General features: G+C 39.0%; 1 protein-coding gene across 4 annotated transcripts in view; it reads left to right on the top strand.

Annotated features, from left to right (window-relative positions):
* The window catches only part of vcana (versican a), a 33,670-nt gene that overhangs the window by 17,204 nt on the left and 4,276 nt on the right, over window positions 1–12,190 (top strand). For all 4 annotated transcript variants that reach the window (XM_017452370.3, XM_017452369.3, XM_017452373.3 and 1 more), the window contains 5 exons: window positions 766–7,233; window positions 7,361–7,474; window positions 7,625–7,738; window positions 8,936–9,094; window positions 9,632–9,714. In XM_017452370.3, coding sequence (XP_017307859.1) covers window positions 766–7,233; window positions 7,361–7,474; window positions 7,625–7,738; window positions 8,936–9,094; window positions 9,632–9,714 — 6,938 coding nt within the window. The remainder of the gene's footprint in view (window positions 1–765; window positions 7,234–7,360; window positions 7,475–7,624; window positions 7,739–8,935; window positions 9,095–9,631; window positions 9,715–12,190) is intronic.

Below are 12,190 nucleotides of genomic sequence, written 5' to 3'. Positions count from 1 at the left end.
ACAAAAATATCTTGGCACACTACTTGAATAAGCACAGATGCTTATTAGCACAGTAAAGACTGGCCGCCACAACAAGACTGATGTCACCACCAGAGTAAAGTCTCCCCTCTCTGAAAGGACAGCTGAACAGTGAGCTTGTAGAAAAAAAAAGTGTTTACTGCTTTTTATTGGCCATAACTGGCTTTCCCCTTGACATCGTAATCAGCCAGATTTACCAATGGAAAATGTTGAAACACCCTGTGCATCATTTTATTAAACATTTATATCCATTTTAATGTTGTGGTCAAGAATGAGTTTGTGCCAATTACACTGAAAATACAGGATGTACCCTTTATATTATTTATGCTGCTGATTTCATGTCAGTTGACACTGAACAACATATCTGTGGTGACTATATATTATTTTTCAGTAAGAAACACATAGTTATTACCAAACACAACACAAGAAGTAGCAAATGAATTAAGGTCATAAATGGTGTCTGGACGGTTGCCTCAGCAGTGCTTGTGTTACTGATGTAATGGTTTGAGCACAAGGGTGTATTTGTATCTGACTTCAACTGCCCTTATGATCATGACCAGGGTTGTTTTATGTTACATTAATTACCAGACACATAGTATGGAAACAGAGTCATCATTGCTATTCAGCTTATGGAGGCTGAGAAAGCAGAACTCTGATGTGTCTTCATCTGCAACCTCTGCTCTTGTTTTAATCAATGTTAAGAATTTTATATATTACTCATTTGACTTTACATCTTTTTTTCTATAGTTCAACTGGACCATCTGATACCCCAGATTCCTATTATTCCTGAGGTTCCCAGTGATCGCATTCCTTCCCCTGTGTATGGTGAGCCTATTTGGGATCATGAAGAGGCTACTTTAGACTTCTCCTCTCCTGCAGCCACCTCCACACCAACACTTAGTTTTATAAATGGCAAACATGAGGTGACCATTGAGCCTGAGAAGTCTTATGCTGATAAAGAGGCAAGAGGAGATGTGTTTGAGAGTGTATCCTCTCAAAACCTATCACAAACAGAAGAAAAAATAGAGACAACATCCAATTTTGATTACTCACTGGTAGACACTGGTGCAACACAAGATGTAACATATTCAATGTCCATTTCCCTCAGCACAGTGGAGCCAAAATATGTTTATGACAAAGAACAAATAAGTGTAGAGTCCACTCCTCCATCATTTGTAATGCCAGATCCTGAAGATAAGACTCTCATAGAGGAGGGAAACTTAATACCAAATACTCCATCTGGTATCACAGTTGAAAGAAGCTTCTCACTAAAACCACATCAGCCATCTGTGTTCCCAACAAATACAACTGCAACAGCTATCTCAGAGGTGGCACCTTCTAAGCCAATAGACACGACTGAGGAAATTTCTCTTTCTATTGAAAATGGGTCTGGGCAGGAAACGGCTACTATTCAAATTGTACAAGTGACACAGGAAAGTGCAACATTGCAAGCAACAGAAAGCGACAAATTAGACCATACAATGTTTGCAACCACTGAAAAGAAATCATTACTGCCCTCTTTTACTGACACCACAGATATTACCTACACAGCCTCAAACTACCAGACAATAGAGTTGGGAATCAAAGAGTATGCTTTTACTTCAGACACACCCATGTCTGCAACACATCAGACAGACAATATGTCCACACCTGAACACACTGAAAAACAAGCTATTTCAAAAAGCACAATTATGGTTACATCTTCACCAGACGTAGAACGCATTACTTCACTAAAATCCTTGCTTATAACTGAAGAAGAAGGATCAGGTGGTGAACCCCATGATTTGATTTTTACAAAGCTTACATTACAGCATACTGTGACAAATGATTTTGAGGCCACATCACCACACACACCTCTGGACGCAGAAATTATGATGCTCCAAACAGAAGAAACATTATTAACGAAACCATCAGAAGTTAATATTACTGATTCCTCAGAAAACCTATTCTCCACACAAGAAGAAGAAAGTTTAAATGAAATATCAGCTATAAGCACTGTGTCTACAGTGGAGAAAACAAGTAAATATGTGTCATCAGGTACACATTCTGAAACCTTTCCATTTTCTGAAGCTGATGGCTCGGGAGATCAGTCGCATGTTATATTGACAACAGTTTTTCCATTGCATACTACAACCCACTCTGAACAAAATATTACCACAACAGCTGTTTATACAGTTCAGAGAGTTGATGAAACAGTGTCAGTGAAGACTCTTTCAGAGGAAACGGAAGCAAATCAGGCTACTATTTCTCCTTCAGCCTTTTCAAGTAGCTACATGGAGACAACAACGGAACCGGTGCCATGTAGCAACATTTCTGAAGAAGTCATACAAGAACCCTTCACTGCCACAGTTCCATATGTGATGTCAGAGGAAGGCTCAGGTGATCAGAGTCCTGACAGACACACAGCAGGAGAGACATCTGCAGTGCATATTATTGATGCCTCTGAAATGGTCACCTCAACAGAGAGCTCAGAGAAGAAAACAACTGATAAATGTATTATTGAGTCCATAAGTCAAGGTTTGCCAAGTACAAAATCAGAGTCACTATTGCTCTTCCAAGATACAGAAGGTTCAGGTAATCAAATAATTGATGCATTTGCCACAACATCCACAACTCCTAACAGAGATCATTTCAAGTCCACAATACCAATGTGGGATGGCACACTGTTACCTCACTCAGAAGGCACATTATTGGAGAGAACATCAGAGAGCCCAGCCATTGCATTCAGTATTCCAATTACAGTCCCCTCTACACATGAGCTTACCAGAGAGCAAGAAACTACTATAGCAACAAGTACAATGACGACAAGTCATGCATCCACACTGATTCCTGCCTTTTTGTTGTCAGATGTAACTACACTAAAAGTGGAAACACATCACACAAATGGAGCAGAGACTGAAAAGCCATCATCAACCATAACAAGTAAGGATGTCACCTCAAACTTATTAGAGGATGATATTTCTGGTGAGAACATTCTTGATAGGTTGAGCACAGCCTCTTTTATGCAAGTGCATAGTATAGCCACAGATGACCAGCACATGACAACAAGAACATCGACACAAAGTGAAGCAAAAGAAAGTATTTCTACTACTACAACAAGAACATTTACAGTTGACCATGCACAATCAATCTCAATAGAGTCTAGCTCAATAGAGATAGGAATAACACCAGACACTGGTGAATTCAACCAAAACACAACTGGCACAATGGTTGGAACTAGCCATTACAAAACAGAGTCACCTTTCAATACTAGATATGTAGAAAACTCAGGGGTTCAAATCTCAAATATAGTTTCCAAGGACTCACATATTACTTCAGCTCCAACCCAAGAGATACCACATTCAGAGGGTTCTGGTGAAGAAAGTGGAGAGTTTGAGGATGGTGTTTCTGGTGATTTCTCTAATACAGTTGTTGAGTCCACTCCTCCTTCACAAGTTCCATTAACAAAGGATGTATTAACAACAAAATCAGGGGCCATTATGGGAACAGAGTTGGCAGTACACTCAACTGTTATGGAGGTATCATCAGAGTTTGCCCACTCAACAGTGACAGGTACAATCCTTGCCTTTACAGTTGGTGATGGTTCTGGGGACCAGAATGAAGACATCCTCAACACTGTATCTGTCACCTCACCAACTTCTATTACAACATTTGGTGTCAGAGAGACATTCACAACTACTAGCAGTTCAACTGTAACCGCTGACCATTTTTCATTAAGTACGTCTCAAATATCTCACTTAGAGAGTATACATAATGCCACATATTTAATGTCAACCGCTATCGATATGGAAACGTTAGGGGCCTCAAGCAAAGATCAAGAGTCTTCCATACTTGAAGGATCTGCTGACAATATGTCAGAAACAACTGAAGCAAGTAAAGAATATTCTGTAAGAACTGATGAGGCGGAAATTAGTTATGCAAAGAGCACAGTAGATTACTCAGATGTTGAATCCGCTACACTTTCCACAAAGTTAACATCAGAATCTTCTTCACAAATTCCTTCAAGCCCAGCACAAACAGATTTGATGTCTTCTTCTTTGGAGTCTGGTAGTGGTGACACAGAGGACACTACTATTGAAACTGAAGGTGCTGATGATAATGGATCTGGTGATCTAGTATCCACTGTCCTTGAGTCATCTCATCTTCATGGTGACATGAAGGATACTACATCTGAAGGCACTGAAGATGAAGGCATTGATGATGAAAGTTCTGGTGCTCTTATTGAGTCTGCTGCTCCTTCACAAGCTCCAACAACAGATATAATAACAGAAAAAACAAATGCATCAATGAACATAGGTATCAAAGACCTGCCATTGGCTGTTCCTACTTCAACAGATTTGGATTCTTTAACAAATGAAGATAATTTGCGTAAACAGTCAACTGTAACAAGTGTGACACTGACGCCAGGAACAGATTCAATCTATCTGATATCAAAGCACGTTGACATTGATTCTTTAGTTTCAACAACAGATGTTGACAAAGGGACACTGAAACTTTTTACAGAGGATGGAGGTTCGGGTGATGAAATGCTAGTTAATACCCCTAGTGAATTGCAGAAATCTACAAGTGCCACTGTAGGAGCAACTATGCAAAGTGCCACATCCACCATAGCTACTGGAAAAGTTCAGTTGTCCCACAGTACAACAAAGATTTTTGAGACTGAGACCACAGAAGACAATTTAGAAATTTCTACACAAGTTTCCCTAACCACTAGTTTGCCTATAGAGAGTTCATATACTACACTTGTGGATGAAGTCAGTGTCCAAACTTCACCTGAGTCATTAGTGACGGGCACAGATGTGACTACTCCAGTTTTCTCTGTCATATACCAAGATGGTACAGATAAAGAAGTTACAACAATTGTCCCATCTAGCAATGAGATCAGATCTAGCAAAATTACCGCAAGACTTCATGATACCAAATCAATTACAAGCCCTGTTATCATATTCACAGAAGAGATAAAAGATGAAGATGAACTTTTCTCAACAGTTACAGACAGCATGAGAGACCATAGCACCAAAAAAGAATTTATCAACAAAGATGATATAATCATTGATGCAGATACTGTTTCAGTGTTGAAACCCTCATCACCTTTTGCCTCCACTATCATCACAGAGGAAGCAGCTGGCATAACAGCTGTCACCATGACACCTCAATCCTCCAGCATACTGACAGAGGAACCAGAAGGTTCTGGAACAGACAGTCCTGTTTTACCATCCTCAGATTTACACGTGCCTACTCAATCATTGGAAGGGTCAACAGCTAAAAGCATAGATTTAAGCAGCTCAGTAAAAGCTGAGGAAACAGAAACAAAACCAACATTCTCTGTAGATATCATTGCTGATATCATTCAAACTGTGGCTCCTTCAAAGATGATGCCACACTTATCCACATCCACAAATTCTGCTCAAACAACCCTGTATTCCGCTCATAGTACTACACATTACAACACTGGAAAATCCTATCCTAGTCAGACCACCTTGCATGATACCTACAGCACAAATCAACCTACATTTACCACCACTGATTCTGTTTCCACTACCAGTCAGCACAGTCACATCATCCCTAAACCCAGCCATACAACCACCAGTCAACCTAAGACCATCTTTCATGTGACCTCTACCACATCACAGTCTGAATTTAGAACTACACAGGCAATGCCCAAGACATCACATTCTATGTTGACGTCTGTTTTGACTGATAATTTCTCAGGAGACCATGTCTCTGCTGAAGACTCTGGAATGCAAACTTCAATACCAGATGTCATTACATCTACAGATACAAGTTCACCCACAACCTTAACAGCAGATGTTAATTCTACTTTACATGGAATGGTATCTGCAACCTCTGGATATAATATGGATAAGACCACCAACTCTAAACAATCAGTGTTTATTTTAGTCTCCCAGGGAAGTGTAACAGAGGAAGGCTCAGGTCTCATATCAGAACTTACAGTGTCTAGTGGATCAGATGTACTTGGTATGGCAGAGGCTACAGAGCATGGTGAACCAAGATCAGAAACTGAGATTGAGACCACCATACATCCAAACATGGAGATTGAGAGTAATACTAGTGTTAGAACTGCTACACAATCTGATGTCACAGTACAACCAACCACCATATATGAGGTAACAAAATTAGTGCAAACTGAAAGAGTTGAAGTGAATGATAGGCCAACAACAGTGACAGTAACAAAAAGCTCAGAGATGCCATTATTTGATTCAACCAGAGGAAAGACATCAAGCCCATTATTATCAGAGGAAAGCTCAGGTGATATGTTTTCTGAAATCTTCACTGAAGTATCAACAGCTGTCTCTTTTAAAGTGTCAACAGATCACAGAGACTTTTCCACCACTCATTCAGATGCATTGGTATCACTATCTAAAGAAACTGATAGTACAACCTATGCACCCCCAATACTCACAACATCAAGGGTCCACCCTGAAGCAGTGTTTGAAATTACACTTACAGCCCAGCCTACTAAAGATACCTCGGCAGCAGACGATTTGTCAACAACAACAACTATTCCCATGGTGTTTATGTCCACTTCAGAAAACGGCAAGTATACTCAGTATACCCAACCCACAAAGCAAGGTGTGCAGTCGACTCAAGGCATACCAATAATGGATGGTGATGCCATATCTGAACCTTCTTTAGTAGAATCAGTACCAGATTTGTTTGATTCTGAGACTTTCTCAAAGCCTGAGAGTAAGACTCCCCTTGAAAACACTCCAGTATATGAGAGTAAGACATCAGTTAGCAGCACTGAATGGCCACACATTTCAGACAAAAATCCTTTACAGAGGTTATCCACTGTGTCACCTTTGGAGCACTTTACTTATGAAACTAACAAAGAAGAGGTAACCACTGTCATACCGTCATCTGATGAGACATCACCAGCATCACCAATGCAAGACTCTTATGATTCATTCACTTCATCTGTAGATAAGTTAAATGTGTCAGAGGAACAAAAAACATTTGGTCAAACTGAGGAAACTGCAATGGCAATTCTGAAGAGTACAGACTACACCACATCATCCGCTGATGGAATTCAAATGCATTCTGATACAACAGCTTCTCCTAAAGATATTTCTGATGACACTATATTGGTTGAGAGCTCAGACCCTAATCCAGAAGCACTGAATGGAACACAAAGACCTAGACTGAACATGGACCTAGGATACACAGTTATTGGAGAGCCATATGATATTGCAGGTATGACACTATTTTGAAGACCAAATTATCAGTATTTCTCAGATCATCTATAGTATGCTTATGTGCTATTACTTCATATGGAGCCATCTAATCATTGCTATGTCCATTCTCTCTTTTTAAACTACAGATGTCCATTCATGCTCTGATGATGGATGTATGAATGGTGGCTCATGTTTGAAAAGGGGTAATGTCCAGATTTGCAGCTGCCTACCCGGGTACACTGGTGACCGTTGTGAAATAGGTATCCATGAATATGCAATGATTTACTTTTTAACTTAATCAGTGAATAGTTATGTATTATTCAAGGTTTTTTTTCCCCTGAATGACAGTAGTGTAAATCTTGACTCATTCATATAATTTAGATATTATTTATTTAATTCATATTATTTAGATATTGATGAGTGCCACCCCAACCCATGTCGAAATGGGGGTACCTGTGTAGATGGGATCAACTCTTTTAATTGTGATTGTCTACCAAGCTACAGAGGATCTCTCTGTGAAGAAGGTAAGGATATATTTCTTTGGTAACAGTGATTCACACTGTACTTAGGAAAACATCACTAACATGCTGAAGTCATCTATGAAGACCCAAATTTCCACAGGGCTTAATCAAAAATACCTAGTAAACAATACCATAGTGGTATAAAACTGCTAGAGAAGAATAATAGTACATACATATCGATCACCTTTGGAGCTCCTGTTTCAGACAATGTTATAATAACTGTCCATGTACGTAACACTCTCTGGTTGCTGAAATTATACAGGGGTGATTCATTCTGGGTGTCTGAATGCTTACATACAGCTGCTCATGATTCTTATGTTTCTTACTATCCAGAAATGAACCAGAGTTTAGGCCAAGATAGATGAATCAGTAGCGCTAGAAATTATTATCCTCATCAAACACAAACATTTAGAATGCCATTTGTAATAGCAGATCATTAGTTTATCAAACTAGAATTCAGCTTTAGACAACACTTCAATATGCCTTAAAAAAAAAAAAAAAAAACTCTTAATAATTCTCATGTACATTATTGCAAGCATTGCCAGATTAAAACTGCAGAAATTCATGGGTTTTCCTTCAGCATCTTTCCTTAAAATGCCATATCAGTGATTAACTACTGATCATTAGTGTTTCTGCCAGGGTAAATCCATGCCATTTCAAATAAGTTAGGAAACAGTGCAGCCCTGAGCTGGTCCAGAAACCTCCACAGTGATTTATTGCCTATGGCTCATTTGCAAACGTAAAAAAAAAAGAAGAAAAAAAGTGACATGTTCATAGTTTATATTCATGACTCACTTGCAGCAATGTTTTGAACATCTGTCTCTGTAGAAACGCTGTACACGAAGATAGCAGGCAAAGTGGCCTCTTGAGCATTTATACTTAATGTTTAAGATGTTGTTTTCCAGCGTTGAATCATATATTTAAGGAACTTAACTTGCTCTCACAGATCTCATTTAGTGTAGTGGTGTGTAGTGTACTAGAAGGATGAAAGGGAGATAAAATCACAAACCCTCAGGAAGAGCAATAAAGGACAAAAACTTTAGTGCATGAAACATAGTCAGATTTATAGTACCAGTTTACTCAAAGTTATATCGTTGCATTCAGCACTCTTGATAGGTTTTAAATAAATTTAAGTTAATAGCAATTTACTGTATAAACCAAGTCTTTCTGTTGCATACTTTTATATTTTTCTTTTTCCAGACACAGAAACGTGCAGTTATGGTTGGCATAAGTTTCAAGGCCATTGCTACAGGTATTTCCCTCACAGACGCACCTGGGATGTAGCAGAGCGTGAATGTCGTCTTCTGGATGGTCATCTTACTAGTATTCTGTCCCATGAAGAACAGCAGTTTATCAACCGTAAGTGTGGAGGCTCTTATTTGCTTTTAAAACTTTCTAAAGTTAATTTTGTCATTGTTGCCCTCATGTAATACTACTAATAAGTAAATATGAAATATGATAAATATGAAGTAAATATGATAATGAATAGTCAATAGCGAATAATTAACACGGAATATGCATACAAGTCAACCAATACAATTTCATATGTATACATTTTAAATACCAAAATAAAAAGTTTCCAATTTAAATATGATATATCCAAAGTGGCAAAAATATACATATACTTAGCACATCGGGGCTTTAAATGCCCAGACAGTAGGAATAGTGGAAACATCTTCATCTATATAGTTAAGAAGGTATTATTTGACTACACAGTCAAGAAAGAACACAAGCTGATTACTGAACAGACGATGTGAGGAATAGGTATCTCAGGCCTGAAAAAGAGGAAGTGAGATGTGTAGGCTAATAAAAATTTCCCTTATTTATAAATACTGACCAGGCATGCCTAATATGGCAAAAGAATTTACCAACATGTGCTCTTTTTTTTCCTGGCAGGCCTTGGCCATGACTACCAGTGGATCGGACTGAACGATAAGATGTTTGAAAGTGATTTCCGGTGGACAGATGGCCGTATTTTGGTAAGAGAGTTAACTGTAATTTATGGATTCCTCTTGTCAAAGGGCATACAGTATAAAGTCTAAATACAATCCTGATAAACTAAATAAATGTACTTGAGGAATTTAGATGGTTTACTCTAGATATCATAGATATTTGGTTCTAAAATTAGTTCTCATGATAACTGTAGATAACTGATATCAAGTTATTTCATAACTTGAATTTAAATTGTGTGGTTTTCTTTTAATTTGTTTCACTGTATGTTCATATAGAGGTGGGTGGGGGAGTGTGGATGCAAGAAACTCCCCCATTGCTTCCAGTGGTATTCTTGCAGCAGACAGACAAGTGGCTAATTACTGGTTAGGGTCATTTGATGCTGATTGGACAATCACTTCAAAGATACAGCATGTATTCTGGAGCTGGGGAAAAGAGAGAAAGCCTTTGGGGGCAGGAGATAAGCGGTATGCTTGTCGGTAGAAACATTCCCTCCCAGCTGAGAGATTAAAATAAACGTGTGAATGAAGCAGGAGGAGTAAGCTGACAGGTGTGGACAGGTACCAACTCTCCTCAGGAAATAGAGAGGAACAGCCATCATTTGGGCAGCACCTGGGACTAGATAAGTGAAGGACACAGCACAGGGGTGCTGTAAATGTGTGTTGTGATGGGGGTTATATGCAGTTATTTGGCGTACAATTACATGTTTGTGAGTGGTCCTCATGTATAGTGTGCTTGTATATACATGAGAAGAGAAAGGGAAGTGGATAGGCTATGTGATTATTTGTGTGAATTAGGATGTGATTAAGCATGTCCTAAGGGTTTGACTGTGGCATTACTAAATGTCTGCAGGAAGCAGGGGGTAGCCTGTAGAATTGGACTAGGGTAATAACAGGACGCATGGCAAATTGGTCCATGCTGCTTTGAAAGGCTAGCTGTAATCCAGAATGTTGCTGAAAGATGGCAGGCATGAGTAGTGCACACACAGATGTGGCTCATTCCATATGGTTCAGCTGAAACACACTAAAGAAAAGCACTGCTCAGATGCTCAGCCAAAGTGGGTTATAGTGCTTACATAGTGTTTGTTATTGTTGGTTAAGTGTACAGAGAAGTTTCAAGTGCATGAAATGGGATGGAAGTTTGTGTGAATATATGAAGACTGATCCTGTTGACTGAGAATCCATTTGAAATATTTCCCCAGAAACATGCATGACAGTGCATAACTATAGGACAGATTGCATATTTGCATAGCTATCATGGAAGAGGTGGACACAAAATCAGAATACAATCCACTTTTCCGAAAAGCACGATTATGTTGTACATTTAGGCCTCTCTCTCATCTCTCACTGGTTTGTATTATTCCAATCTTAAGAGAGCCATAGTCAATCCCACCATTCTTGGACAGTGAGCTATTTCAGGGGAATAATGAGAGAAAGGAAACTGGGTCCAATGCTGTTCCAGGAAATACCACATGATCCTACTCATCATCTTGTATCTTGTAGCTTCATGTGTAGTTCATCTTCTGTTAACTGTAGCCACCTGGTTGTGGGAGAACACAGAGAACAGCTGATCAGTGATGAGTTCGGAATCCACATTAGCTCTTCTGGATCTTGAATAAACCAATATCTCTTTTTGGCATTTCCCATAAAATCTGCATTCATTATGCGGTGAGGAGGTACACAGCACCCCCAAGTGGACTATGATGCGTACTTTTACATAGTGTGTATAGTTGCCTTTGCTAAGATGTATTGTCCTATAGGAAACTAAACTGTTTCTAGTTTCCTAATTTCATATTAATTTAATCAATCTCGCTAACATTAGATGGTAGTTTGGTGGGCCCTCTTATAGTCTATGTGCTGTACAGGACCTTAAATAACCTTTGCATGTGCCCTATAATTTGCATTAGGCTTATTTATACTGCCTGCATGCTTTACTTTTTGCCAGGGTTGTGTCTGAAATGCTGCATATTTCCTGAAATTCCAATTGTGTTTGTCTTATGCTGATAAAAATTAGGCCAGTGTCTGCAATTGCACACTGCTTCTGTTAGTTTTCAAAGTTCACGTCTGTGTTCTGTTATAGTGTGGAGGTAGACAGCTCCACCATGTGGTCTCTGTTGTGTAGTACTAGCACAAGGTTTATAGCTCTATTGTTTGTGCCCCACAAGGGTTATAATATCAGTCATTCATAACCTTCCAGCTAATACTCTTGTGTCAACTAATGAACCATAAGAGAGATGAATAAGCCAGCATGCGGTCTAAGTGTATTACTACATAATTCAAATGATGCAAGAATGAAAACGGTTCTTGACTGCTATAATGATAATCATTTTACTCTCCATGGTGTTTTCAGAACAGTACACTTGACTTGTTCACTAATATGGGATGATGGGACGTAAGTGAAGCTTTTTAATATGATAAATGTATTTTCATTGCTTTACCACGCTCAAGTAGCGCTATGTGGATTGGGAAATGGGAGGCATTTATTGTTGCTGTCTAAGCATAATAG

This window comes from Ictalurus punctatus, chromosome 22 (genome assembly GCF_001660625.3).
Source record: "Ictalurus punctatus breed USDA103 chromosome 22, Coco_2.0, whole genome shotgun sequence".
Taxonomy (NCBI): domain Eukaryota; kingdom Metazoa; phylum Chordata; class Actinopteri; order Siluriformes; family Ictaluridae; genus Ictalurus; species Ictalurus punctatus.
This window is presented reverse-complemented; position numbering and strand designations above follow the sequence as displayed.